Source organism: Muscardinus avellanarius, assembly GCF_963383645.1.
Source record: "Muscardinus avellanarius genome assembly, chromosome: 7".
In the NCBI taxonomy this organism is placed as follows: domain Eukaryota; kingdom Metazoa; phylum Chordata; class Mammalia; order Rodentia; family Gliridae; genus Muscardinus; species Muscardinus avellanarius.
The window spans coordinates 28,189,964-28,215,902 of NC_137793.1; the positions used below are offsets into that span (position 1 = coordinate 28,189,964).

Genomic DNA, 25,939 nt, shown 5'->3' on the forward strand with positions numbered 1-25,939 from the left:
AGGCAGAAAAGCCCCTGGGTTCCACCCCCAGTACCACAAAATATAATAATAATGAAAGGTGTACAAAAGAGATGAAAGCATCACGTTACCAATTCCAAGTCTAATAAAATGTGTCAGGCATTTCCTGGGGGAGTCATTGATTGCCACTGAGTGTATGGTAACACTGAGTGAAGGTAAAATGTCCCTTGGATCTCATGTTCTGGAGGCAGCTGTGCTTGGAGATGGGTTTCTGGGCATGTGGCCTTGGAACTGTATATGCCCCTTGCCCCCTCCTCTCACTTCCTTTGCTCTCTCTACTTTTGTCCTCCATGGTGTGAGGGCAGCACACCCCCGCACACCCTCCAGCATTGCCATTTATGTCTGGGAGTCGGCCCTATGGACTGAAACCGCTAAAACCACGGGCCCCAAGAAATCTCTCTTTCTCTAAGTTCTGTGTGTTAGGTTTTTAGATCATAGCAGTGAGAGTGCTGATGAAGACACTGAAAGATGGCAAACAACTACCCAAATAAATAGATATGTATGGAAGGGCACACATGCTCAGCCCAGACAAGGTTCAGACTGTGAAGACAGAGGTTCGCAGGTTCAAGGTCAGCCCCAGAAACTTAGTGAGACCTTATTTCAAACACAAAACAAAACAAAAGCATAACAAAGGACTGAGGTGTAGAGTTCAGAAGTAGAATGCCCCTGGGTTCAATTCACATTACCACCCCCCCCCAAAAAAAAAGATGCGAACTGTTTCTTTCCAAGTATTAGAATATTGACAAGATACTTTTCAGGGAGAGCTTGAGGTCATGTGTTATAGATGACAAGACTCTAGAAACTATCACAACCCATAAATCTGGTCCAGAGGGATAGATAAATGGACTAAGACAGATGAACAGTGAGGTCAGATATAGCTTTGTGTAATCAGGCTCTTGTTCATCCTCCTTATTTATTTATTATTTTTTACCCTGGTGTTGAGAAGTGTGAGGGGTAGAGATAGAATGGGCTTTGAAGCCTGGTGGCGAGCCCTGTTGGGGATGTTTGACCGGGTCTGAGTGTGCATCGTGCCACGTAAACATTTGTCACTCTATCTACTTGTGCTGATATAATCTATGATTTCATCCGAAGTTACCATGTTAATGCACATATTAAGCTATGTAGTATACAAACTATTTAATGATGGATAGAGAGTCTTGGAAGCTGCTACAGTTTGTTCAGGCCAGTAGGATAATGCTCTTTGCATTAAGGCAGCTTAATAAATTAGGCAAGTCCAAAATCTGCACTCTACCAGCCCATCTTGTAGTTATGAGAGCCTAAAGGGAGACTCAATCCCTGTGCATTGACCTATTTATTTTTTAACCAAATGCCAATGCCCCCTAATATTCAGGCAGTGTGAAAGACATTTTTATGTGTATTATCTCTTTTGAAAGGTGTAAATTCACCTGTCCCTACATTTAGCAGATAGGGAACACAGTCAGACTCCTTCTCTTCCCTTCTCTGTAATTGTAACTGTTTTGTATTTTTGTTATTATAAAGCTTTTTGTTGTTGTTGTATTGGAGATTGAACTGAGGGGTATTGTACCTCTGAGGCGTACCTTAGCCCTATATTTTGAAACAGGGTCTCGCTAAGTTGCTGAGGGCCTCACTAAGTTGCAGAGGCTGGTCTCAGACCTTCAAGCCTCCTGTCTCAGCCTCCCAAGTACAGGGATTACAGGTGTGCTCCACTGTGCCGTGTGTGTGTGTGTGTGTGTGTGTGTGTGTGTGTGTGTGTGGTACTAGGGGTGGAACCCAGGAGCTTTTCTACCTCTGGTCTATACTCCCAGACATTTTTTATACTTTATTTGGAAACAAGGTCTCACTAAGTTGCTGCAAGCCTCATTAAGTAGCTGAGGCTGGCTGCAGACCTGTGCAATCCTCCTGTCTCAGCCTCCCAAACTCTGGGATTACAAGCCTGTGCCACCATGCCTGGCCTCACTGTGCCCAATTTAAAACTTTGTTTTAACTCTGAAAAATTAAAATGTATTAATTAAGAATTAACTTATTTGCCAGGCATGGTGGCGCACGCTTGTAATCCCCGCGCTTGGGAGGCGGAGACAGGAGGATCGCACAGGTTCGAAGCCAGCTTAAGAGACTGGCTTAAGAGACTCTGTTTCCAAATAAAAATATAAAATAGGTCTGGGAGTCTAGCCCAGAAGTAGAAGGGTTTCCAGGAACCCCAGTACCACCAAAAAAAAAAAAAAAAAAAGAAAGAAAGAAAAAAAAAAGAATTAACTTTTACAATTGGTGTAAAAATGGTGCCAAGACCATTAACCTTAGGGGGAAAAATAAAATAAAACTGGGTGTTCTCCTCACCTCAGAGTCATCCAAAACTGGGTGTTCACCTCACCTCAGTGTCATCCTTAGCAGATGTGTTACGGGGCTCAGTGTGGAGGTGAAATCAGCTCCTATTAGATACTACAGGTTCTTTCAGGACTTCAGGATGATGGCACATTTCTCAAATGGAACATGAGTGCCCTCATCACAAGAAAAATGGGTATTTTTTTCCCCGTATTGAAACCAACCATTTGATCAATCAGGAGACAAGATGCGAGGGCAATACACACAAAGCAGGCCGTTAGGACAGATGTAAATGTCAACATCCCAGCATGCAATCGTATGAAGAGCTGGTGGAAAAAATACAAAACCCACAGTGCTATTGCAAATTGGGTGACAAAATTGATCAGCCACATTACATATCACCAACAGCCAAAAAGATGACAAGGTCTCCCCTCTCAGGGCTTTGCACTGGAGCCATAGGAAGCCCTGGCTTCAGGAGCAGCCCACATGCCGGAAGCCTCGGAAGCAACATCTGTGGGCACTCTAGGGCCTGTGTGAGCACTGGCCTGGCACAGCCCCGGGGAAGACTCTGTGGAGAGTCACTGATGTGCAAAGGCACCAGGGTCACCACCCTCAGTCTCTCCCTGGAGGAGCCAATGCACAGAGACTGTGCCACTGTCCAACCAGATATAGTCCCTGCAGGAGCAGGAGGCCTCCATAAACTGGCTTCATTGCTGAGAGGCCTGGGGTTTCTCCAGGGTACACCCTAGTGCAGAACCTGGAAGAGTCAACAGTAGCCGCCTGTCCAGGTCTCCTCTCCCCATGTGGCCCTCCTAATCTAGATGCTATCTCTGACCTGCACATTCTCATCTGTCCCTAGAGTCTAAAGTGGTGTTTGCCAAGGGTCAACTGGCACACAATGAGGTGAAGGCCGAGGCGGGGGCCAGCGCCACGCTGAGCTGCGAGGTGGCCCAGGCGCAGACGGAGGTGACCTGGTACAAGGATGGGAAGAAGCTGAGCTCGAGCTCCAAGGTGCGCGTGGAGGCCTCGGGCTGCAGGCGGCAGCTGGTGGTGCAGCAGGCGGGCAAGGAGGATGCCGGGGAGTACAGCTGTGAGGCTGCAGGCCAGAAGGTCACCTACCGCCTGGACATCGCAGGTCAGTTACTTGGAGACACTAAGTGCGTGTTGTTGATGAATTTGATGACAGAAAAGGCAAAAGACAGATGGGGAAAATATTTTACTCATAATAGAAATCTAATATGTAAAGGTAGAAAGAGTGTCTAAACAGGAATGGGAATAGGACAGATAACACTTGATTATTGAAGTAAAAGTCACAGCAGAGAAGACAAAGCACTAGTGGCCAGAAGAGAAAGGTGCTCCGCTCCAGAGGCCTTGGTGCGATGCACTAGAGTCATGAGTGGGCCAGGCTCCCCAGAGGAGCAGCCCCCACGCTGAGAGCTGCAAGTACTGGAGCCCCAGGGGCTCTAGGCCCTGGGTGAGCACGTGCCAGGCACAGCCAGGCACAGACTTTCCATGGTCACTGAGAGGTGGGTGCCATCTGTGTTGCACCTGAAGGAGTTGGTCCATGGAGACTGTCCCAGCGTTCCCACCTAGAGCAGCCCATGGAGCAGGGGCAGGAGTGTTGATAAGTGTAGCTCCTGTGCTGAGAGGATGGGGACTTCTCCAGGGTGCACACTAGTGCAGGGCTAGAGGAGGTCACTTGCAGTTGCCATCAAGGTCTCCTCTGCCCATGTGGACTTTCTGACTAGCCTGTGTCTGTAACTTGTGTGTTCCTCCCGGTCTGTCCCCAGAGCCCAAGTTGGCATTTGCCAAGGAGCAGCCAGCACGCAGTGAGGTGAAGGCCGAGGCGGGGGCCAGTGCCCTGCTGAGCTGCGAGGTGGCCCAGGCGCAGACGGAGGTGACGTGGTACAAGGATGGGAAGAAGCTGAGCTCGAGCTCCAGGGTGCGCGTGGAGGCCTCGGGCTGCAGGCGGCAGCTGGTGGTGCAGCCGGCGGGCAAGAAGGATGCTGGGGAGTACAGCTGTGAGGCTGCGGGCCAGAAGGTCACCTACCACCTGGACATCGCAGGTTAGTAGTGTGGGGAAACTAAACATGTTTGTTGTAGATGATGAGACTGCCTGAGGCTCCAGTGGCTCATCGGGTAGAACACTAGAATCCAGCCTTTAAGTCTTCCATTGTAACATTCTATATGATGCACATGGCCTGGGTTTGTGAGCCAAAATGGGAGGATGTGGGCAGAAGGGAGAGGGATTGGCCTTGAACACCTCAAGTGTTGCTTCTGTGTGGTAATGCCTTGTCACATCTTCAGCACCTTCCAGAATTTTCATTGCATTGCTTGTTATCCAGGTCTGTACCTGGCTCCCTTAGTGCTTGGGTTTGGAGTAGACCAGATACTTCTCCCCTGAGCAATGTGAGTCAGACTTTGTGGCAGCGCCTAGCATCTGCATTTCCTTACCCATTAACACATGAGGGCTCTGGAAAATAAGACGTATTCTAATTTAATTGATATAAAATAAGGGGAATTCGGGACACCTAATCATACTTGGAATTGTCTCAAGACAAAAATTTGGCTTGTGATGGCTTTAGGTGCCTAGAAACGGTTCCTTCACTTCCACTTTGTAGAGAAGTTCTCTGTGTAACCACACATTGAAGTGTAGGAACCTCTTGTGCTGCATAGCATAGAAGGAACAGAGTATCCGGTGTGCATCCATGAGATTAGAGTGCTCTTTGCAAGGCCAATCTCATTTCCTTTTTCCTTTAGTTAGAACATTCCATGTCAGTAATCTGCTTGGAGTTTGATTTAGAGGAGGAAAAGAACCACTAGCTTATGCAACATCTCCACGCTTTGAAGGTGAGAAGAGCCCTTGTTAGTGGCAGCAGCTGTCTACAGTGCAGCATTTATGTCATAGGAGTTCCTAAGAGCATCTGCGCCTCTCTGGATGCCTCACACTGCGGTCTGAGAAATACATTTATTTCCTTTTTAAGAAGGGAATAATGTCACAGAATGGCTGTCTCTAGGTGCTACCAGACAACATTTTAGTATTGTATCAGTATGCTGTGGTTTGTGGGTACATGCAGATGCCACACACTGTATGTATCATCACTAAATATTATTTTTAGATAATCTGAGAGGAAAAGTAGGGTGTCATGTTCCTCTAATTCCAGCTGAGGCAGGAAAATCGCAAGTTCTATGCCAGTGTGGATAACTTAGTGAGACCCTGTTGCAAAATAAGTAATAACAAGGACTGGGGATGTGGCTCAGCAGTCGAGCACTCCTCTATTATATCCCAAGTAGTGCAGGATAAATAAGTAAATTTATTTATTTTTAAAAACTGACCTCTAAGCCAGGTGTGGTGGCGCACACTTGTAATCCCAGCATTTGGGAGGCTGAGACTGGAGGATTGCAGTTCACGGACAGCCTCAGCTACTTAGTGAGGCCCTCTGCAACTCAGTGTGACCCTGTTTCAAAATAAAGAATAAAAAATAGGACTGAGGATGTATATCAGAGGTATAATGCCCCTGGGTTCCATCCCCACTACCACAAAAACAAAAACTGACCTCTAGAGAATGTATAGAAAAAGAGTAAAATATCTCAAAGGAAAATAACTGTCAACTCTGAATTCCGTACCCAGATAAATTCTCATTCAAAGCTGGAGGTGACATAAAAACATTTTCAGAAAGTATATTTAAAGAATTTTTTAAAAACTTGCTAAAAAATCAATATAGCATAGATTTATATTGTATAAAAAGAAAATTTAACTGAATGGATCCTAGAGGCACCAGAGTTTTGAGGGCAAGGTGGGCCTTGTTCAGTTCTAGTGATTGGATGGTCTCTGACTCTATTTCCACCTTTGTTCCTAGAACCTAAGGTGGCATTTGCCAAGGAGCAGCTGGTACACAGAGCTCTCCGCAGAGCATCCATAGGCCTGTTGTTCGTGGGCTTCCATCTGAGAATGGTGAATCTGAAACTTGAATTACTGTGGTTGAGAGTCCTGAACTCTGTGTTCCTCCCTGTCTGTCCCCAGAGCCCAAGGTGGTGTTTGCCAAGGAGCAGCCGGCATGCAGCGAGGTGAAGGCCGAGGCGGGGTCCAGCGCCACGCTGAGCTGTGAGGTGGCCCAGGCCCAGACGGAGGTGACATGGTACAAAGATGGGAAGAAGCTGAGCTCGAGCTCCAGGGTGCGCGTGGAGGCCTCGGGCTGCAGGAGGCAGCTGGTGGTGCAGCAGGCGGGCAAGGAGGATGCCGGGCAGTACAGCTGCGAGGCCGGGGGCCAGAAGGTCACCTACCGCCTGGACATTGCAGGTGAGTTGCTTAGGGACACTTAAGTGAATATTTGGTGGATTCAGTTTAAAAAAAGGCAAATGACAGAGATGGGCAAGATTTTTTCACAGAAAAATAAAGATATTAAGAGTGCTTAAATAGGAATGTGAAAAAGACAGATGACGCTGTTGATTACTGAGTAAAAGTCACAACAGAGAAGACCAAGCATTAGTGGCCAGAAGAGAAAAGCGCTTCACTCTGGAATCATCAGTGCGATGCACTAGTCACGAGTGGGCCAGGCTTCCCAGAGGAGCAGCCCACATGCCGAGAGCTGCAGTGCTGGAGCCTAGGGACTCTAGGTCCTCAGTGAGCAGGTGTTAGACGCAGTCCTGGGGAGACTCTCTGTGGTCACTGAGGGAAAGGGGCATCTGTGTCACCACCCTGGAGGAGTTTGCACACGGAAACCGTCCTAGCATCCCTGCCTGGAACATCCCGGGGAGCAGGGGCAGGAGGTGTCCATGACTGTGGCTGCTGTGCTGAGACGCATGGGGGCTTCTCCACTAGCGTGAAGCCTGGAGGAGGTCACCTGCAGCCTCCGGTCCAGGTCTCCTCTCCCTTTGTGGTCCTACTGACCGAGACAGTGTCTCTGACCTGCCTTTCCCCTCTTTCCCTAGAGCCCAAGTTGGCATTTGCCAAGAAGCAGCCACCACGCAGCGAGGTGAAGGCAGAGGCGGGGGCCAGCGCCACGCTGAGCTGCGAGGTGGCCCAGGCGCAGACGGAGGTGACCTGGTACAAAGACGGGAAGAAGCTGAGCTCGAGCTCCAGGGTGCGCGTGGAGGCCTCGGGCTGCAGGCGGCAGCTGGTGGTGCAGCAGGCGGGCAAGGAGGATGCCGGGGAGTACAGCTGCGAGGCCGGGGGCCAGAGGGTCTCTTTCCGCCTGAATGTCACAGGTCAGTTGTTTGGTTCTTCCTTAGCTTTTTTGAAGGTGACGAGGCTGGCTGACAGCCCTGAAAGACCTGCATTTTTTCTATTAAACTTTGTTTCTGCACATTTCCCATCATACCCATGGCTGGCCAGGTGGGCTTGCTGGGAAGGATACATCCAGTTGTCAGGGTCCCCGCTCACCTCACATGGTGTGTCCACACTGCAGCATTCACCTCATAACCCTGGCACCTGCCCTCAGCTCACTAGCGTCACTTGGTTCACAGGACTTTGCTTTCACCAGGTTGTCCCAAGGCTCCCACATAGCCTCGCCTAGCCCTGTAGGAGTTCTTTTCCTATTGAGAGGCATTTGAATTCACTGAACCAAAGTTAGGGGAAGTTTTAATCACTCAGTCATATTTGTAATTTTCCCCGCACTGAACATGGGTTCTCTGGGTTCGGGTGTGTAGGAGTTCTGCAATAGTCTTCCCTTCTTCCCAGTGGGTGCAGATACTCTGACCATTCTTTTAGAACAATCTAGATCCATGCATGTGACAGCATCTCTGCAAATTATACATTGAACACACCAGCGGTTGACATGCACTGAGCCATACCACTCAAATGAGACTGAAATTCTATTTTCAAAGAGAATCTTGTTTTCTTTTGGTGGTTAGTGCGAGTACGGTTTTTAGTTTGTTTCATTTTGTGGTGTTAGAGGTTGGACCCAAGACCTGTACATGCTAGGCAACTGCTATACCATGGAGCTACATCCAAAGCCCCGGTTCAGATATTCTATACTACAGTTCCCCTTGGACTTTGACTTATAGATTTAGAAGTGAAATGCCGCTTTGGGCTCTGGGGACAGGCAGAGACATGCAGACCAGAAATCCCATCAAAGTCACGAAGGCCACTTGGAGAGAGGAGACCTGGATGAGTGGTTGCAGGTGATTCCTTCAGGCTCTGCATTAGTGTGATCCCTGGAGAAGCCTCTCCGCAGAGCATCCATAGGCCTGTTGTTCGTGGGCTTCCATCTGAGAACCCGTGAGTCTGAAACTCGAATTACTGTGGTTGAGAGTCCTGAACTCTGTGTTCTTCCCTGTCTGTCCCCAGAGCCCAAGGTGGTGTTTGCCAAGGAGCAGCCGGCAAGTAGCAAGGTGAAGGCCGAGGCGGGGGCCAGCGCCACGCTGAGCTGCGAGGTGGCCCAGGCCCAGACGGAGGTGACCTGGTACAAAGACGGGAAGAAGCTGAGCTCGAGCTCCAGGGTGCGCGTGGAGGCCTCGGGCTGCAGGCGGCAGCTGGTGGTGCAGCAGGCCGGCAAGGAGGATGCCGGGGAGTACAGCTGCGAGGCCGGGGGCCAGAAGGTCACCTACCGCCTGGACATCACAGGTCAGTTTTTTGAGGAACACTGAATGTGCATGTTTGGTGGAAACAATGAAAATGACTAATGCCCCAGTGGATCCTGTGGTGGTGTGTGAGAATTCACCCGTCAAGTCTCCCATTTTAACATTCTGTTTGATGCACATGGCCAGAGAATGTGAGCCAGGATGGGAGGACGTGGACAGAGAGAGAGTGGGCCTGACTTTGAACACCTCAAGTGTTGCTTCTGTTTGGTAATGCTTTATTATACATTCCCAGCAGCTTCCAGAACCTTTGTGGCAATTCTTGGTGTCTAGGCCTCCACCTGACTGTACTTGATGCTTGGGGTTTGGGGTACACCCCCAGCGTCACACAAAATAAAGAAGGAAAATAATCAGTAGCTCATGCAATATCTCCATGCTTTGAAGATGAGAGTAATTTTTTTAGTGGCAGTCCCATATGAGATAGAAATTCATCTCCCTTTCACTAAAGGAGTCTTAATGTGAAGTTATGATGGCTGAATATGTGGAGTTATGATTCATTGACTAGGTGCCACCAGATAATGTTTTAGTGTTATATCACTATAAAGTGGTTTGTAGGTATGTGTAGATATCACAACCTCTGTATAATTGCCAAATTTTATTTTAAGAGAATATGGAAGGATGGGTGCAGTGGCCCACATCCATTACCCCAGTTACTAGGGAGACTGAGGCAGGAGGCTCACAGGTTTGAGGTTAACCTGGGTCATATAGTGAGACCCCGTTTCAAGATAAAAAAAAAATACCAAAATGCCCAAAGGCTAAGTGGTAGATTGCCCCTGGGATCAATCCCCATCATTGCTAATTAAATAAATAAATAGATCAATCTAAAAAAACAACCTGACTTCTAGAGAAACTAGAGAAGAGAAATACTGAACAATAAAAGACATTGAGCAGAATTTTTTTAGAAATGATAAACATTAATTCTAAAATATAAGACTCACAAGGAATCATAGTAAATGTAAAGAAAATAAATTGTTGGCTAGGAACATCATAATAAATTGTGAAAGTCCAAAAACTGCCAGAGAGAAAGATATTGATAGAAAAAGTTATCCCTCTGGTAAATTTGTCAACAGCAATAAGAAGCAGAGGAAACCATGCTATGCTATTTAAAATACCAATGGAAGCCGGGTGTGGTGGCGCAGGCTTTTAATCCCCATGCTTGGGAGGCAGAGACAGGAGGATCCTGCAGGTTCGAAGCCAGCCTTGTTGACTTAAGAGACCCTGTTTCCAAATAAAAAAGTATAAAAAGTAGGTCTGGGAGTGTAGCCCGGAGGTAGTAGGTTTTCTAGGAACCCCAGTACCGCACACACACACACACACAAACCAATGGAAAGTAACTATTAACCCCAAATTTCATACCAAGTTAAACTATCATTCAAAACTGAAGGGGAAATAAAGATATCTTCAGAAAGTATATTCAGAGAATTTACCATTCACAAAAGCTTGCTAAGAATTTATTTATCATGGGTATATATTGTATAAATAAGAAATTTAACTGAAAGTAACATAATGAGTCCTAGAGGCACTAGCATTTTGAGGACAAAATGGACCCTTATTCAGTTCTAGCAATTGAATTGTCTCTGACTTTGCTTCCATCTCTGTCCCCAGAGCCCAAGGTTGTGTTTGCCAAGGAGCAGCTGGCAAGCAGTGAGGTGAAGGCCGAGGCGGGGGCCAGTGCCACGCTGAGCTGTGAGGTGGCCCAGGCCCAGACAGAGGTGACCTGGTACAAGGATGGGAAGAAGCTGAGCTCGAGCTCCAAGGTGCGCGTGGAGGCCTCGGGGTGCAGGCGGCAGCTGGTGGTGCAGCAGGCGGGCAAGGAGGATGCCGGGGAGTACAGCTGCGAGGCCGGGGGCCAGAGGGTCACCTTCTGCCTGGACATCGCAGGTTAGTAGTGTGGGGAAACTAAACATGTTTGTTGTAGATGATGAGACTGCCTGAGGCCCCCAATGGATCATCGGGTAGAACATTAGAATTCACCCTTCAAAGCTTCCCTTTTAACTTTCTATTATGATGCACATGGCCTGGGTTTGTGAGCCAGAATGGAGAGGAGGGACCAATGTGTGTTTAGCCACCTGAGTTGCTGAGAGGCCCTGGTGTCCTTCATCTCCTTAGGCCTCAGCATCTGTGTCCCCAGCTCTGTCCAGAGGATCCCAGGCCTGTATCACAGGCCAGAGTAGGCCAAGGGGCTGAGCGACCTTGGTGTGCACCCTGGTGATGCTGACTGGGGGTGATGGAAAACTGTGGTGGGTCTGGGGCCTTGTCTCATGATCCTATGTGAGGTGTTGAAGACAGGGGATGGGGTATGACTGGGAGCATGTCCTGCAGGTGGAGGGGCTCCCTCTGCCTGCCCTTCTTTACTCTCTGGTCCCCAGAGCTCCATAAGACCCTGCTTGGACCCTTGGAAATCCTCATGTGTCCATTTGTCCATCTTCCTCCTCCTTCCTCCTAACTGTTCACCTGCCCTTGAGCCTGGGGAAAAGGGGCCACACACAGTTTAGTCAGCTCTTTCCTGATGGCCCGGTCAGGCACTTGACTCTACTGATTGGTCTACATTGGCACTTACTTTCTCTTGATTGGTCTGTATTGGAACTTTGCTGTCTGCTGACTGGTCCACATGGTACTCTGTTCATTCCTTATTGTCCCTTATTGGCATTCTACTCTATCCTGATTGGCCCACCCTTGCATTTTGTTCTCTGGTGATTGGCCCACACTTGCACTCTGTTCTCTTGCATTCCATGGATAGCTGTGGTCATCAAAGATGTGGCTCTCACTGGGTATGGTACTTGGGAGGCTGAGACAGGAGGCCTGCTCAAGTTCAAAGCCAGCCTCAGCTACTTAGTGAGGCTCTCAGCAACTTAGGGAGGCCCTGTTTCCAAATAAAATATAAAATAGGTCTGAGAGTATAGCCCGGAGGTAGAAAGCCCCTGAGTTCCATCCCCAGCAACACACACACACACACACACACACACACACACACACACACACACACACGTGAACTCATGCTTGTAATCCCAGCTTTTGGGAGGCTGAGACAGGAGGATTGCAGTTTGTGGACAGCCTCAGCTACTTAGTGAGGCCCTTTGCAACTCAATGAGACCCTGTTTCAAAATAAAGAATAAAAATAAGACTGGGGGTGTAGCTCAGAGGTAGAATGTCCCTGGATTCCATCCCCAGTACTGGGAAAAAAAAAAAAAAGATGTGGCTCTCTGGTTTGGTGCTCAAACCAGAGATTCTATCTCTTCCTGCTGTTTGTGGCCCCGCATGGTGAGGAGCTGTTACTGATGGTCTGATGGCCCTAGGAGACCTGAGCCAGGGCAGGGTCAGGACCCCTTATGATCAGGAGGCTAGTGGTATTAGGAGACAGGCCCAGTTGTAGTGGCCACAGCAACTTGATAGTCCCTCTGCCAGCAGACATCAGAGGGGATTTGAAAGTGCTCAGGACAGCAACGAAGTCAGGCTGATCCTCAGCCCTCTATGTACCCAACTTTAGAAGTGCCCCTAGGGTTATACACAGAACAGAATTGTATGCATTATTGTACACTGCTCTGCTAACAACGGACCATCTGCTTTGGCCATGACTGGGTTCAGGGTGAGCTCTGGGCTCTTAGAGAGGAGCCAGGTCTGGTTTGGAGTGTCTGACCCTGTGTGTTCCTCCCTGACTGTCCCTAGAGCCCAAGGTGGCATTTGCCAAGGAACAGCTGGCAAGTAGTGAGGTGAAGGCTGAGGCGGGGGCCAGCGCCATGCTGAGCTGCGAGGTGGCCCAGGCCCAGACTGAAGTGATGTGGTACAAGGATGGGAAGAAGCTGAGCTCCAGCTCCAAGGTGCGTGTGGAGGCCTCAGGCTGCAGGCGGCAGCTGGTGGTGCAGCAGGCGGGCAAGGAGGATGCCGGGGAGTACAGCTGCGAGGCCGCAGGCCAGAGGATCACTTTTCATCTGGATATTGCAGGTATATGCCAGGGTTTGTCCTTGGGGCGGGGGGCAGGGCAGTCATTACTGACCAATAGAAGGAATGAGGATTTCGCTGCAAGGCTGCATGGGCCTGAGCCAGGTTTCCTCTTGGACTCTGCCCACTGCTGACGGGGTCCTTGGATCAGAGGATGTAACCCTTTTCAAGACACCCCTCATGTCTTTTGCTCCAGGTTTCTGCCTTCCCTACTTTTTGCCTTCTACCTATTCCACTTTACCTAGCATGAACCCTGTGGCCAAGCCTTCCTCAGACATAGGTGGCTATTAATTCTGAGCCATTCCCAAGCTGGGGCCAGCAAACAGACCCTTTGGCCATGTCAGGGCCCTCTGGCGGCTGGGATTTTAGTCTGGCAGTCAGGAGCCTCAGTTCTAGGGGCCTCTGGCATTGCATGCTCCTGCCTTTAGCAGGTCTGTGGTCTCTGTCTCTGTTCTTGGGCGTCCTGAGAGTTGAGCTGTTCTGAGGCTGGCCACGTGTTGGTCCTGCCTGGTCCCTCTGAAGTCTCTTCTAGCTCCCCTCCTGCTCTCTGTAGCCCCACCTCCCTCCTCCCGTGCTCTCCCCACTCCTGTGGGTGTGGCTCCTGTGTAGCAGGTGCAGCCCCACTCCCAGGAAGCCTGGCAGGAGGGTCCCAGCATCCCTGCTGCACTGACCATAGTATGACCCGTAGAGCCTGAGGGCATCTTTAGTGTCTTGCCCACAGTGTTGATCCTCCTTGTGGCTGTCTCAGACCTCAGCTTTGCCCATGACAACCTGTCCCCATCCGCCCCCTCCAGTCTCGTCATGCAGCCAGTGCTGCCTTTCTAAGTGTCGGGGTGAGACCTTGCAGGACCTCTTGGCCTCCTCCCTTGGGCCTCTCCTCTGAAGATCTCACACTTTGCCTCCCAATGTCCACCCAGCAGTCTTTGCCAGTGGGGTTCCAACCCCAGCGCTGTCTTCCCAGGGTGCCTTTACAAACTGCCAACCTCACCCCAGGCTGGGACCACCCTGCTCTCTCCTGATAGTTGCCCCCTGCCTTGTAGCATCTGTTTATGGGTCGATGTTCTTCTGGAGGGCAGGACCCTGTGCTCTCAGCTCTTGGCTGGGACAGAGCTTGAGGTCTCCAAGCCGGTGGTCCCAGAAGGCTCCTCTGGCCACCCTGCACAGCGCCTGGGACCCTAAAATGTGGCCCTTAAGTGACATGTGGCCTAGCCAGTTCATGAGAAGCAGCAGCTAGGCCTGGTGAGGGAGAGTGTTGTACCCAGGGTCTCCTCACTCAAGCCCACTCACCTCTCCCCAGCGCCAGAGCCTGAGCCACAAGTTCTGGAGAGGCCTGGCCGCAGGGAGCCTCTGGTGGTCAGGGAACACGAGGACATCATCCTGACTGCCACTCTGGCCACACCCTCTGTGGCCGCGGTGACCTGGCTCAAAGACGGCGTGGAGATCCGCCGCAGCAAGCGGCACGAGACCTCGAGCCTGGGGGACACCCACACCCTGACAGTGCGTGGCGTGCAGGTGCTGGACAGTGCGGTCTACAGTTGCCGTGTGGGTGCTCAGGGGCAGGACTTCCCGGTGCAGGTAGAAGGTGAGCAGGGGCCCAGTGGAGGTAGCATTGCACAGTGGGTGTGCCGCAGGCCGCATGACACCTTCTTCTACCTGCAGAGGTGGTCACCAAGTTCTCCAGGCCCCTGGAGCCCGTCACGGGAGAGTTGGGGGGCACAGTCACGCTGGCCTGTGAGCTGAGCCCGGAGCAGGCAGAGGTGGTGTGGCGCTGCGGGAGCACGCAGCTGCGGCCGGGCAAGCGCTTCCAGATGACAGCACAGGGGCCTCTGCGCTCACTCACCGTGTCAGGCCTGCGTGTGGAGGACGCGGGGAAGTACACGTGCGAGAGCCGTGATGACCACACGAGCGCGCAGCTAGCTGTCCGTGGTATGCTGGAGGACCAGGCTGGTGGGCAGCCTCCCTGGGGGAGGTGTCCTTGCTGGCAACGAGGGGGTTGGGCTCTGGAGAGCCCCTGCTGCTGCCTGAAGCACAGCTTCCCTTGCAGTGCCCCGAGTGGTCAAGTTCACATCCGGGCTGAGCACCGTAGTGGCGGAGGAGGGCAGCGAGGCCACCTTCCAGTGTGTGGTGACTCCCAGCGACGCAGTGGTCAGGTGGTACCGGAACGGCACAGAGCTGCAGCCCAGTGAGAAGTTCCTCCTCTCTCAGAGTGGTGCTTGCCACAGCCTCACCATCTGTAGCCTGGCGCTGGAGGATGCGGGCCAAATCACCGCAGAGGCCGAGGGCGCCTCCACGTGCGCTGCGCTCCGGGTCCGAGGTGAGCTGGGGGATCTAGGACCTGCAGTGGCATTTCCCTGTGGGCTGGTTGGAGGCAGCCGGCTGGCCTGGTTGACCTCAGGACATGACACTGGTCAGTGGGAGAGGTGACTTGGCCTGAGGAACTGGGCATCTTTTCTGTAGGGGAAAAGATAGAGTCCTGCAGCTGGTGGGCAATGGTGGAGGTTGGGGCACTCCAGAGAGGTTTCCTGTAGAAGGCAGGGCTCGGGCCAATCCGTGATGGGAGGTGAGATGGTGTGGGAAAACTCAGAGAACCAGAATTTCTCCTAAAAGGAAGTGGGAGCTATGGTAGGTTCTTGAGTAACAGAGTGAGGTAGCCAGATGTACTCTCTGGGGTGATCTTGAGGCAGCCTGGGGCTGAGTCCACTAGTGTCTGTTTATTGTCCTTAACATAAACACTTGTCCTTGTTAAAGTGCAGAGGATGGTTCAGTGGTTCTAGGGACTCATACTTAACCCATCAGTTGCTGGAGACCTCAGCCTGCTGATCTTGGTCACACTTAGGAGTCCCAGGCACTGGGGCAGGGGCAGGGCACACTTGTCCAGAGCAGTGGAGCAGGACCAGGAGGGAGGCTGGGGAAGAAACAACCTCCCGGAGCCTCAGTTTCCCCCATAGAATCATTCCTGTGTAGGGTTGCATCTCTGTAGGTGTGTGCTGAGGCCTTGTCTAGCTGGGTGTGGGAATGTGGGCCATGGTGGGGCGGCTCCAGGTCTGGGCACAGGCTCGGGCAGGGCTGGTGCTCCGTGTGCAGGATGACCTCTGCTCCCTACCATCCCAGAGGCGCCGGTGCTGTTCAGGAGGAAGCTGGAGCCACAGACGGTGGAGGAGCGGAGCACAGTGACCCTGGAGGTGGAGCTGACGCGGCCCTGGCCCCAGCTGAGGTGGACGCGGAACGCCGCAGCCCTGGTGCCCAGTGAGAATGTGGAAATCCACGCCGAGGGCACGCACCACCGCCTGGTGCTGCACAACGTGGGCTTCGCCGACCGTGGCTTCTTCGGCTGTGAGACGCCAGATGACAAGACGCAGGCCAAGCTCACCGTGGAAAGTGAGCCTGGGTGTGGGGCAGCTGGTGTGAGGCTGGGGGCGAGGAATCGGTGGATTGCTGATCTTCTGGAGGGTCAGGCCCTGGGGATGGGGTGGGGGCAAGGCCTCAGGTTGGGGTGAAGGAAGGAACAAGGGGCCTCCTTCCCTGGAAGGGGCAGGCCATGGGGTGGTGTCGAGGGGCCATGGCTACACCCCGCTCAAGTCTGGGTGCTGGCTGCTTAGCTGCCCTGCGTGCGTCCCGCAGTGCGCCAGATCCGGCTGGTCCAGGGCCTGCAGGACGTGGAGGCAAAGGAGCAGGGCACAGCCATCATGGAGGTGGAACTGTCACATGCAGACGTGGAGGGCAGTTGGACACGCGACGGCCTGCGGCTTCAGCCAGGGCCCTCATGCCATCTGGCCGTTTGTGGCCCCACGCACACCCTTACGCTTTTGAAGCTGCGGCCGCAGGACAGCGGGCTGGTGGCCTTCAAGGCGGAGGGCGTGCACACATCTGCAAGGCTTGTGGTCACTGGTGAGTGGATGGGGCCACCTCAGAGCAGCTGCCCCCTTCAAAGAGTGGACAGAGAGGCAGGTGGGGACAGTGGAGATGGGATGGGCATGTGTTCCCTGGCCCCCGTGACCCTAGACAGTCAAACACCCTTAACCCCCGGGAAGACATCTCCTGGCCGGTGCCTCCCTGACCACCTCCCTCCTGTCTCCCAGAGCTGCCTGTGAGCTTTAGCCGCCCGCTGCAGGATGTGGTGGCCACCCAGAAGGAGAAAGTGACTCTGGAGTGTGAACTGTCACGGCCCAACGTTGATGTGCGCTGGCTGAAGGTGTCTGTCTCCATGGTCCTTTGCCCCAAACCCGCCTTTCATTGTGGGCAGGCAGGAGTTGGCATGGCCAGGCCACCCCACCACCTGACCAAGCCTCTTTCCTCCACAGGACGGTGTGGAGCTGCAGGCAGGCAAGGCCGTAGGCATAGTGGCTCAGGGCGCTTGTAGGAGCCTTGTCATCTACCGGTGTGAGATAGGGGACCAGGGCGTCTACATGTGTGACGCCAAGGATGCACAGAGCTCAGCTTCCCTGAAGGTGCAAGGTGAGGCCTGGGCAGCATGTGAAGGTTCTGCACACCTGCCTCCCCCAGCTGGGTGCTCAGTGGGTCGCTGGATGGGAGGCTCTGTGCCTGCAGATGTGGCAGGGTCTCACTTGCCCCACAGGCCGCAATGTCCAGATTGTGAGGCCCCTGGAGGACGTGGAGGTGATGGAGAAGGAAGGTGCCACCTTCTCCTGTGAGGTGTCCCATGATGAAGTGCCCGGCCAGTGGTTCCATAAGGGCAGCAAGTTACGGCCCAGTGACAACCTACGTATCCGCCAGGAAGGTGTGTGGGTTGGGGTGGGGCTGGGGGAGGCTGCAGGTGGTCAGGGCCCCCCAGACTACTCCCCTGCTCCAATGCTGAGTGGTCTTTGTCCCCAGGAAGGACATACATTCTCATCTACCGGAAGGTCCTGGCAGAAGATGCAGGGGAGATCAAATTTGTAGCAGAAAATGCAGAGTCTCAAGCCCTCCTCCAAGTGAAAGGTGAGGGGGCTAAGGGAGGGCAGGGACCGGGAGGGTGTGTGCTTGTGCTGAACATCCCGGGACTAGGACAGCCCTGACTGCCCCAATCAGGGAGCAGGGAGGGAAGGGAATGTTGAAGATGAGGATCTGAGGGCGGAGCCTGGAGGCATGAGTACTGGGCTGCAGCCAGCACAGGAAGGAAGGATGTGGGTCCTGGTGGGTGGGCAGGTGGCCCGGCCTGCGGTCTTGCTGACAGTGTGGAGAGAGGGGTCATGGGGTATGAAGGAGGGAGGGTCTTTGGTGCTGTGGGGTGGTAGTAGGGGGGGTTGTGGGGTAAAATCTGGGCCCTGAGAAAAGGTCGGGAGAGGGAGTGTGGGGCTAGGCCCAGACCCCTGATGGCAGGGTTTGTGGAGCAGAACTTGGGTGCGCTGAGGTAGGATTGGGGTACTCTGGGTCGCTAGGTCAGGATGGAGGGAAAATCAGAGGCTTTGGGGGTGTTAGTGGGCACTTGGGAAAGGTCAGAGTTGTGGTTAAGGTTGGGAGGCTGGACGTGAGCATTCGGGCTTCCCTATGGCAGTACAGGTGAGGCAGGACTGGGCACAGGTGGGGTGCACTTACTTTTCTGGTGATCGGTTGCATGTAGCAGGTCCCAGATCAGCCCTGATGGAACGCTGGATCTGGCCACCTGCTGGCCCAGGCAGGAGGGTGTGGGCCATCGTGGTGGGCAGTGTCCAGTCCCTTGGATACCTTGGGCACGGTGAGTTGTTGGGAGTCTGCACAGGTAAAGTACTCATTGTCTGAGTTGACCCTGCCCTACTGTGTCCGCAGAGCTGCCTGTGACCCTCCTGCGCCCGCTGCGGGATAAGATTGCCATGGAGAAACACCGTGGGGTGCTTGAGTGCCAGGTGTCCCGGGCCAGTGCCCAGGTGAAGTGGTTCAAGGGTGGCACGGAGTTGCGGCCCGGGCCCAAGCATGAGATGGTCAGCGATGGCCTTTACCGCAAGCTAGTTATCAATGACGTGCAGCCGGAGGATGAGGACACCTACACCTGTGATGCGGGCGACGTCAAGACCAGCGCCCAGTTCTTTGTGGAAGGTGTGCTCGGGGCCCGTGGATGGCTATTATGGGATGATCTATGGCTCCTATGGTTCCTTGGGGGCTGATCCTTGGTTTCTTGGTGTCCCATGGTTTCTTGGGGGATGGTTTGTGGTTTCTGTGGTTTCTTGAGGGTGGCCCAGGGTTTCTTAGGGGATAGTCTGTGGTTCCTCAGGGGGATGATCTATGGCTCCTGTCGTTTCTTGCGGTCTGGCCCTTGTTTTCTGTGGTTTCTTGGGAGAACGGTTTGTGGTCCCTGGGGGGCTGGTCCATGGTTGTTATGGTTTCTTTGGTGATGGTTCTTGGTTCCTTTGGTTTCTTGGGGGATGGCCTGTGATTTTGTAGTTGCTTGATGTGTGACCTGTGGTTTCTTGGGGGATGGTCTCTGGTTTGGGGAGGCAGCATGTGGTCTCTACAGTTTCTTGGGGGCTGCCTCCCTGGTTTATGTAGTTTTTTTTAAAGAAGTCTGTGGTTTCTTGGGCAGACCCATTGTTTCTGTGGTTTCTTGGGGGATAATCTGTGGTCTCTGGTTTCTTGGGGTCTGGACCTTGGTTTATGTGGTTTCTTGGGGGCTGGTCTATGGTTTCTTGAGGGGTGGCCCATACTTTCTTGGGGGCTGGCCCCTAGTTTCTGGGGGGATGGCCCCTGGTTTAGGCAGTTTCTTAGGGATGGTCTGTGTTTTCTTGGGGGCTATTCCTTGGTTTAGGAGATATTCTGGTTTCTTAGGGGATGGTTTGTGGTTTTGGGGTTTATTGGAGGCTGGCCCCTGGCTTCTGTTTGTGCTACAGTCCTGGAGACAGCCACCTCTGAGAGGGGCTGACTGGGGACGTCTGGGCAGCTGGTGCAGGATGTCACTGTGCTGTTGGAAGGGGTTTGTGCCAGGAAGGAAGCAGGAGCCTGCAGGAGGGGTGCCTGTGCTCCCTGTAGGGCCCTGTTGGTGACCAGCCCCTCTCCTGCAGAGCAATCCATTACCATCGTGAGGGGCCTGCAGGACGTGACGGTGATGGAGCCTGCCCCTGCCTGGTTTGAGTGTGAGACCTCTATCCCCTCTGTGAGGCCGCCCAAGTGGCTCTTGGGGAAGACCGTGTTGCAGGTGGGGGCGAATGTGGGCATGGAGCAAGAGGGCACCGTGCACCGGCTGACACTGCGGCGAACCTGCTCCACCATGACCGGGCCAGTACATTTCACCATTGGCAAGTCTCGCTCCTCTGCACACCTCACAGTCTCAGGTGAGTGCCAGGGGTGGAGCTGAGGGCGGATACAGCTCTGGCTGCGGGTGGGCCTGTGGAAGTGCCATGCGAGGGTGTATCCCAGGACCCTGGTGGACATGGCTGAGGACGTTGTGGGGACATGACTCCAGCTGTGGGTGGGTATGGCTGTGGGCTTCCTGGGTGGAGTGTGTAGGGGATAAGATATATAGACCAAGAGCTGGGCAGGATATGGGTGCAGGGTCTGCGCCATGCCAGAGCACTTGTGGGTGTTGGGGTCAAGGGTCGAGCCTAGGGGACTGGTCAGAGGCCTGTGGGCTGGTGCCTGAGCTCAGGGTGGTGGACAAACAGTGCTGGGCCATGTCCCCCACCCTGAACTTATGCAGGGAAGGGGGCTGGTGGTCAGTGGCCTGGATAGCAGGATGTGGTCCTGAGGGCAGGGCAGGAGCGTGTGTAGCCAAAGTGTACCTGGGACAGGTGTATGGAGTGTCCTTGGGGCAGGGGGCATATGAGGCAGAACCAGAGGGAAGGAGGGCTGGGCAGAGGTGTTCAGACCAGGGCTTGGGCAGTTTGCTTCCTGCCCCACAACCCTGCCTTCTCCCTGCTCTCCATAGACATCCCAGTGGTGCTGGCCCGGCCGCTGGAGCCCAAGGTGGGGCGGGAGCTGCAGTCTGTGGTCCTGTCCTGTGACTTTAAGCCGCCCCCCAAGGCTGTGCAGTGGTACAAGGAGGACACCCCACTGACCCCATCGGAAAAGTTCAAGATGCTGCTAGAGGGTCAGATGGCAGAGCTGCGCATCCTGCGGCTTACCCCTGCCGATGCAGGCATCTACCGGTGCCAGGCGGGCAATGCCCAGAGCAGCGCCGAGGTCACTGTGGAAGGTAGGGGACAGCAAGACATGGAGGGGGCTGGGGCCAGTGTGGCCCATGGCAAAGGGCTGAGGCCCCTATCTACTCCTTGTAGCTCGGGAGGTGACAGTCACACAGGCTCTGCAGGATGCCGAGGCCACAGAGGAGGGACGGGTCTGCTTCTCATGCGAGCTATCCCACGAGGATGAGGAGATCGAGTGGTCACTCAACAGCACTCCCCTGTACAACGACAGCTTTCATGAGATCAGCCATGAGGGTCGACGTCACCTGCTGGTGTTCAAGAGCGTCCGCCGGGCTGATGCGGGCATGGTGCAGGCCACCTCACCCAAGGTGTCCACAGCTGCTCGCCTTGTGGTCCAAGGTGAGCCGTCCTTGCAGGGTTTGTGGGATCCTCCAGCCGCGCATGAGTGCCTGGCTCCTCTCACTGACCCATGCCCTCCCTGCAGCAAAGCCAGTGGTGTTCCTGAAAGTGCTGGATGACGTGTCTGCGGAGGAACGTAGTTCGCTGACTCTGCAGTGTGAGGTCTCAGACCCCAAGGCCCGCGTGGTTTGGCGCAAAGATGGTGTGGAGCTGGGTCCCAGCGACAAGTACGAGATCCTGAACACAGAGGGCACACGGAACCTCGTGGTGCATGACTTGGGCCATGAAGATGCTGGCCTATACACCTGCCATGTGGGCAGCGAGGAGACCAGGGCACGGGTCAGTGTGCACGGTACGTGGCCCAAGACTTGGCCGGAGCTTAGGTGTGGGGAGGTGCAGAGAGCATCATAGTCTCCTTCTGTCCTGGGTGGTCCATACCTCTTTCTATGACCCAGGGCTACTCTGCAGAGCCAGGAGGAGTCAAGGGAGCTTCCGGTAGCAGCCAGGCCATGACCTGATGCTGTGAGGTCCAAGTGTAGGCAGTGGGCAAGGGGATGGTGCTCCACACAGTGAGGGTGGGAGGCTGCCCTGGATCTGCTTGATGCTCCAAGATGGGCTGGAGACATTTGTTCTATACCCTAGGAACAGGTGTCTGAGGAGACTGGCTGGGCAAGTGTGGGGTCATCCAGGGGTACAGGCAGAAAGATACTAGGGAAGGTCTCCCAGGCCAAGAACAAAGCCTGGTAATGCAAGTGACAGGAGCGATAGATTCCATTCCTCATGGAGTCTCAGAAAGCCCCAAGGTTTGTAGAGTCATCACCCAGCCCAGCTCTGCCACCTTGAACTCGTGGCTCACTCTGAGCACATCCGTCTCAGCCAGTGCTGGTTCCGACTGTCCTGGTTCAGCAGCAGTCAACTGGATCTCAATTCCAAAAGCATCCTGGTATGCAGGATGCTTGGTTGGCAGGCTTGCTTACTCATTACCCTGTGGCAGGTCCATGACAGCCTTGCCAATTTGTAGTAAGCTAGGAAAGGGATCAGGGACACAATGTGTTGCTGTGGAGCTGGACTTGTGCTATTTGGAGCTGTCTCTTCTCTTGGGACTCCTATTATATCTGTCCTGGAGTTTATGAGCTGGTGAAGAGTGTGGGCAGTCCTTGGTCTCTCAGCCACCTCCACTGGAGCTCATAGCTGTCCATCATGTGAACACCATGGCCAGCTCTAGGCCGAGGGACATCTGTCAGTTTGCTGGTAGATGACATGCTGCTGTCTTGGCACTAGCGTGACAGGAGCCAGCCTGAAGTGTGGCTCCCCTTACTGGGGTTTTCTCAAGGCTGGCCTCTGTGGCTGGCTGACATGACCCATTTCTGTGTCCTGTAGATCTGCACGTGGGCATCACTAAGAGGCTGAAGACGGTGGAGGTGCTAGAGGGGGACAGCTGCAGCTTCGAGTGCATCCTGTCCCATGAGAGCACGGGTGACCCGGCTGTGTGGACGGTTGGTGGGAAGACAGTGGGCAGCTCCGGCCACTTCCAGACCACGTGCCAGGGCCGCAAGTACATCCTCACCATCCGAGATGCCATGCTCAGTGACGCCGGGGAGGTGGTGTTCTCCATGCGGAGCCTCACCTCCAAGGCTTCACTTATTGTCAAAGGTGGGCATGGTGGGCCCGGGCAGAGCTCATCACCATGTGCGGGGTAGGGGGGGATGCTGAATCTGGGAACCTCCAGGTAGCCAGGAGGTACAGTGCTTCCAGACACTGTTTCTGTACCCCCCGGTGAGCTCTCCCTTTAAAGGATACAAGGACTCAGGCACCTGCTAGGTTGAGTGAGGTGCTGGTCATCTGAGAAAGTCACTCTTTGAATATTCCTGGGCCAAGCTTAGGATTCTGGTTTCTGATCTGTGGTTCAACTGTCCACATGGAAGTTGCCAGAGCATATTGATAACCCAGGCATATGGCAACACTTTAGCTGTGACCACAGGGCACATGATCAGCTGGGAAATTGTCATTGATGTCTGAGGCCAATGTTCTTGGTGTATACCCTTGGTGTAGGTTGCTGGAGCCTGGCCTGTGGGCACCAGTCCATGTCCATGTGCTATAGTGTGGGCCCTGCATGTTGCCAAGAGCAAAAGATTCTGTAGTCTTATAGCCCCTGCTTACATGTCTTGTGTTAGTGAGGGCTTCCAGCGCCTCAGGTTTCTGAGGCTCCCGGAGTCCTAGGCCCTAGGGCTTGAAGGCTACAACATCTCTGTGGTGTTGGTCTACAGAAATGGAATGTTTCCAAATGCCTGTCCCTGGCCATGACTGAGGCTATGGCTGTAGCTATGGTCATGCTTATGTGGCCATGGTGGCAGCTGTGGTCACGGCTGTGTGGGATGGCTGTAGCTATAGTCCTGCTTGTATGGTCTTGGCGGTGGCTGGTCCTGGTTGTATGGTCTTGGGAGGGGCTGTGGTCCTAACTGTGCTTCATGGGTAGCTATCCTTGCTTTCTTCAGAGAGGCCAGTGGACATCGTGAAGCCCCTGGAAGACCAGCGGGCCACTCTGGGGGAAGATGTGGTGCTGAGCTGTGAGCTATCGAGGGCAGGGACCTCTGTGCGCTGGCTGAAAGACGGAAAGGCCATCCGTAAGAGTCAGAAGTATGACGTGCTCAGTGAGGGCCTGCGGGCCATGCTGGTCATCCATGGAGCCTCTCTCAAGGATTCTGGGGAGTACACATGTGAAACAGAAGCTTCCAAGAGTGTTGGCAGGCTCCGTGTGGAAGGTGAGTGCCAGGAGTCCCGATGTGTGGCCCTGAAGTGGCCCCTCTTGTTGGCTTGGCCCAGGATCATCGCCATAAAGCCTTGGTGGGAAGGGATCTCAAATTTCAGCTTGCATGGCCGGGCTGGGACAACAGGACTGGCATGGGATGTACACAAACTTTAGCCCTCATTCATTCTGTCTTCCTCTCCCAGAAAAGGCAAACCGGTTCGTAGAGGAGTTGGCAGACCTGCAGGTGGAGGAGAAGGGCACGGCTGTGTTCACTTGTAGGACAGAGCACCCAGCATCCACTGTGACATGGCTCAAGGGCCTCACAGAGCTTCGGGCCTCAGGGAAGCACATGCTCAGCCAGGAAGGCGTGGCCTTGCAGCTCACCATCAACACCCTGGAGAAGGCAGACAGTGACACCTACACCTGCAACATCGGCCAGGCCAAGTCCCAGGCCCGGCTCCTGGTGCAAGGTGAGGCTAGCGGGCACAGCCACAGCACTCAGGACAACACTGGTTTTTGGCACTTTAGGGCTCAGGTGTAGGCTTTATTTGAAGTGGACCCTGGAGACTTGGAGATGGTCAGATATTAGGGCTCTACTTAGCTCTGGGCAAGCCCAGTCTTTGTTTCTCTATCTCTAAGGGGTCAAGGATGCTTGAGTGGTCTCTTATCTGTGCATCGCTTGAGAGCCTTTCTTGATTTATGCACTTGTGTGCCCACTTCCTGGCCTCCATGTTCATGCATAGTGCATCCTGAGGCATGCACTCTGCTTGTTTCTGTACACCCTATGTGACCCTCACCCCAGAGGAGCAGTCTGATCCAGCCTTGCTGATAGCCAGGGAGCCTAGATGTTTCCAGAGTGGAGCTGACTATTGTGAATGTCTCAACCTACAAGAGTCTGAATGAGACCTCCAGAGAACGATGATGCTTGCTTGGGAATGGCGAGTGTTACAGTGGGAGCACACATGCCACTGGACACCAAGGCTGTGTCCAAGGAGGCCAAGGCCAGCGGGAGGGGTTAGAGGCCTGAACTGCTTGGGTGCAGACTCACTGGTTTTAGAGACTGGAAGTAGGAGCTGGTGTGTGCTCACTGGTGGGGGAGTCCTCACTGGGAGCTGAGTTTAGAAAATCTCATCTGGATTGCCACCATCTCAGAACATAGAAGATAAAGTTGGTTATGAAAGCCTGTGCATATAGGTAAGGCACTCAAAGCAAGGGCTGGGTGTGGAAGGAGGAGGAATTTCTTGAGGGGTTTAGAAAGTCATTGAGAAAGTGCCCCCAGATGGTGGGCAGGAGCCTACTCTCTGTGACTTCCTGCTCTGGTCTTGTCTGGGTCTGATGAGGATGGTTTCCTCCTTGGATTGGTAGCTGTCATAGTGGCTATGGGGACTTTTTGCTAGTGCCATCTCCTTGTGTGTGTGGTACTTTGCATCCATTATGCAGGATGGGAGAGGCCATTACTCCTGCTTTGTAGAGTTGGAGATTGGAAGTGGGTCAGTGGCCTGCCCAGGTTTGTAGGGCTATGCCGTTGATGTCAGGGCAGGGGCCACCCTGCCTTGAACACAGTGGAAAACAGTCTTGAACATGGTCTTCACCTGGCCCCAATTCCAGGATGTTCTTTCTTGGATTTGTCTTCAAGGAATAACAATTTAGTGTGTGAAAGGTCTCAGCAACCATGAGTAGACCATGAGTAGAGTATACAGCTGGCCCTTTCTACATATATGCAGTTCTATATTGAAGGATCCAACCAACTACCGATTGAAAACATTAGGAAAAATAAATCAGATCTGTGCTGAACATGTACAGACATTTTTCTTGTCACAATTCCCTAAATAGTACAGTGTAACAACTATTCACATTACACTTAGATCTAAAGCTGATTTAAAGTGTACCAAAGGAGATTGTA

The 25,939-nt window shown here is 53.4% G+C and overlaps 1 protein-coding gene across 1 annotated transcript in view; it reads left to right on the top strand.

The window, feature by feature from the left end:
- Nucleotides 1–25,939, top strand: part of OBSCN (obscurin, cytoskeletal calmodulin and titin-interacting RhoGEF) — a gene marked incomplete at both ends in the record, with an annotated part of 117,594 nt that overhangs the window by 19,829 nt on the left and 71,826 nt on the right. The window contains 23 exons of the mRNA XM_080698667.1: nucleotides 3,179–3,454; nucleotides 4,110–4,385; nucleotides 6,344–6,619; nucleotides 7,252–7,527; nucleotides 8,609–8,884; nucleotides 10,504–10,779; nucleotides 12,565–12,840; nucleotides 14,141–14,419; nucleotides 14,497–14,763; nucleotides 14,882–15,151; nucleotides 15,949–16,215; nucleotides 16,459–16,725; nucleotides 16,917–17,029; nucleotides 17,139–17,292; nucleotides 17,671–17,775; nucleotides 18,583–18,849; nucleotides 19,809–20,078; nucleotides 20,672–20,938; nucleotides 21,021–21,287; nucleotides 21,373–21,639; nucleotides 22,668–22,940; nucleotides 23,783–24,049; nucleotides 24,240–24,506. Of these exons, the coding sequence (XP_080554793.1) occupies nucleotides 3,179–3,454; nucleotides 4,110–4,385; nucleotides 6,344–6,619; nucleotides 7,252–7,527; nucleotides 8,609–8,884; nucleotides 10,504–10,779; nucleotides 12,565–12,840; nucleotides 14,141–14,419; nucleotides 14,497–14,763; nucleotides 14,882–15,151; nucleotides 15,949–16,215; nucleotides 16,459–16,725; nucleotides 16,917–17,029; nucleotides 17,139–17,292; nucleotides 17,671–17,775; nucleotides 18,583–18,849; nucleotides 19,809–20,078; nucleotides 20,672–20,938; nucleotides 21,021–21,287; nucleotides 21,373–21,639; nucleotides 22,668–22,940; nucleotides 23,783–24,049; nucleotides 24,240–24,506 (5,799 nt within the window). The remainder of the gene's footprint in view (nucleotides 1–3,178; nucleotides 3,455–4,109; nucleotides 4,386–6,343; nucleotides 6,620–7,251; nucleotides 7,528–8,608; nucleotides 8,885–10,503; nucleotides 10,780–12,564; nucleotides 12,841–14,140; nucleotides 14,420–14,496; nucleotides 14,764–14,881; nucleotides 15,152–15,948; nucleotides 16,216–16,458; nucleotides 16,726–16,916; nucleotides 17,030–17,138; nucleotides 17,293–17,670; nucleotides 17,776–18,582; nucleotides 18,850–19,808; nucleotides 20,079–20,671; nucleotides 20,939–21,020; nucleotides 21,288–21,372; nucleotides 21,640–22,667; nucleotides 22,941–23,782; nucleotides 24,050–24,239; nucleotides 24,507–25,939) is intronic.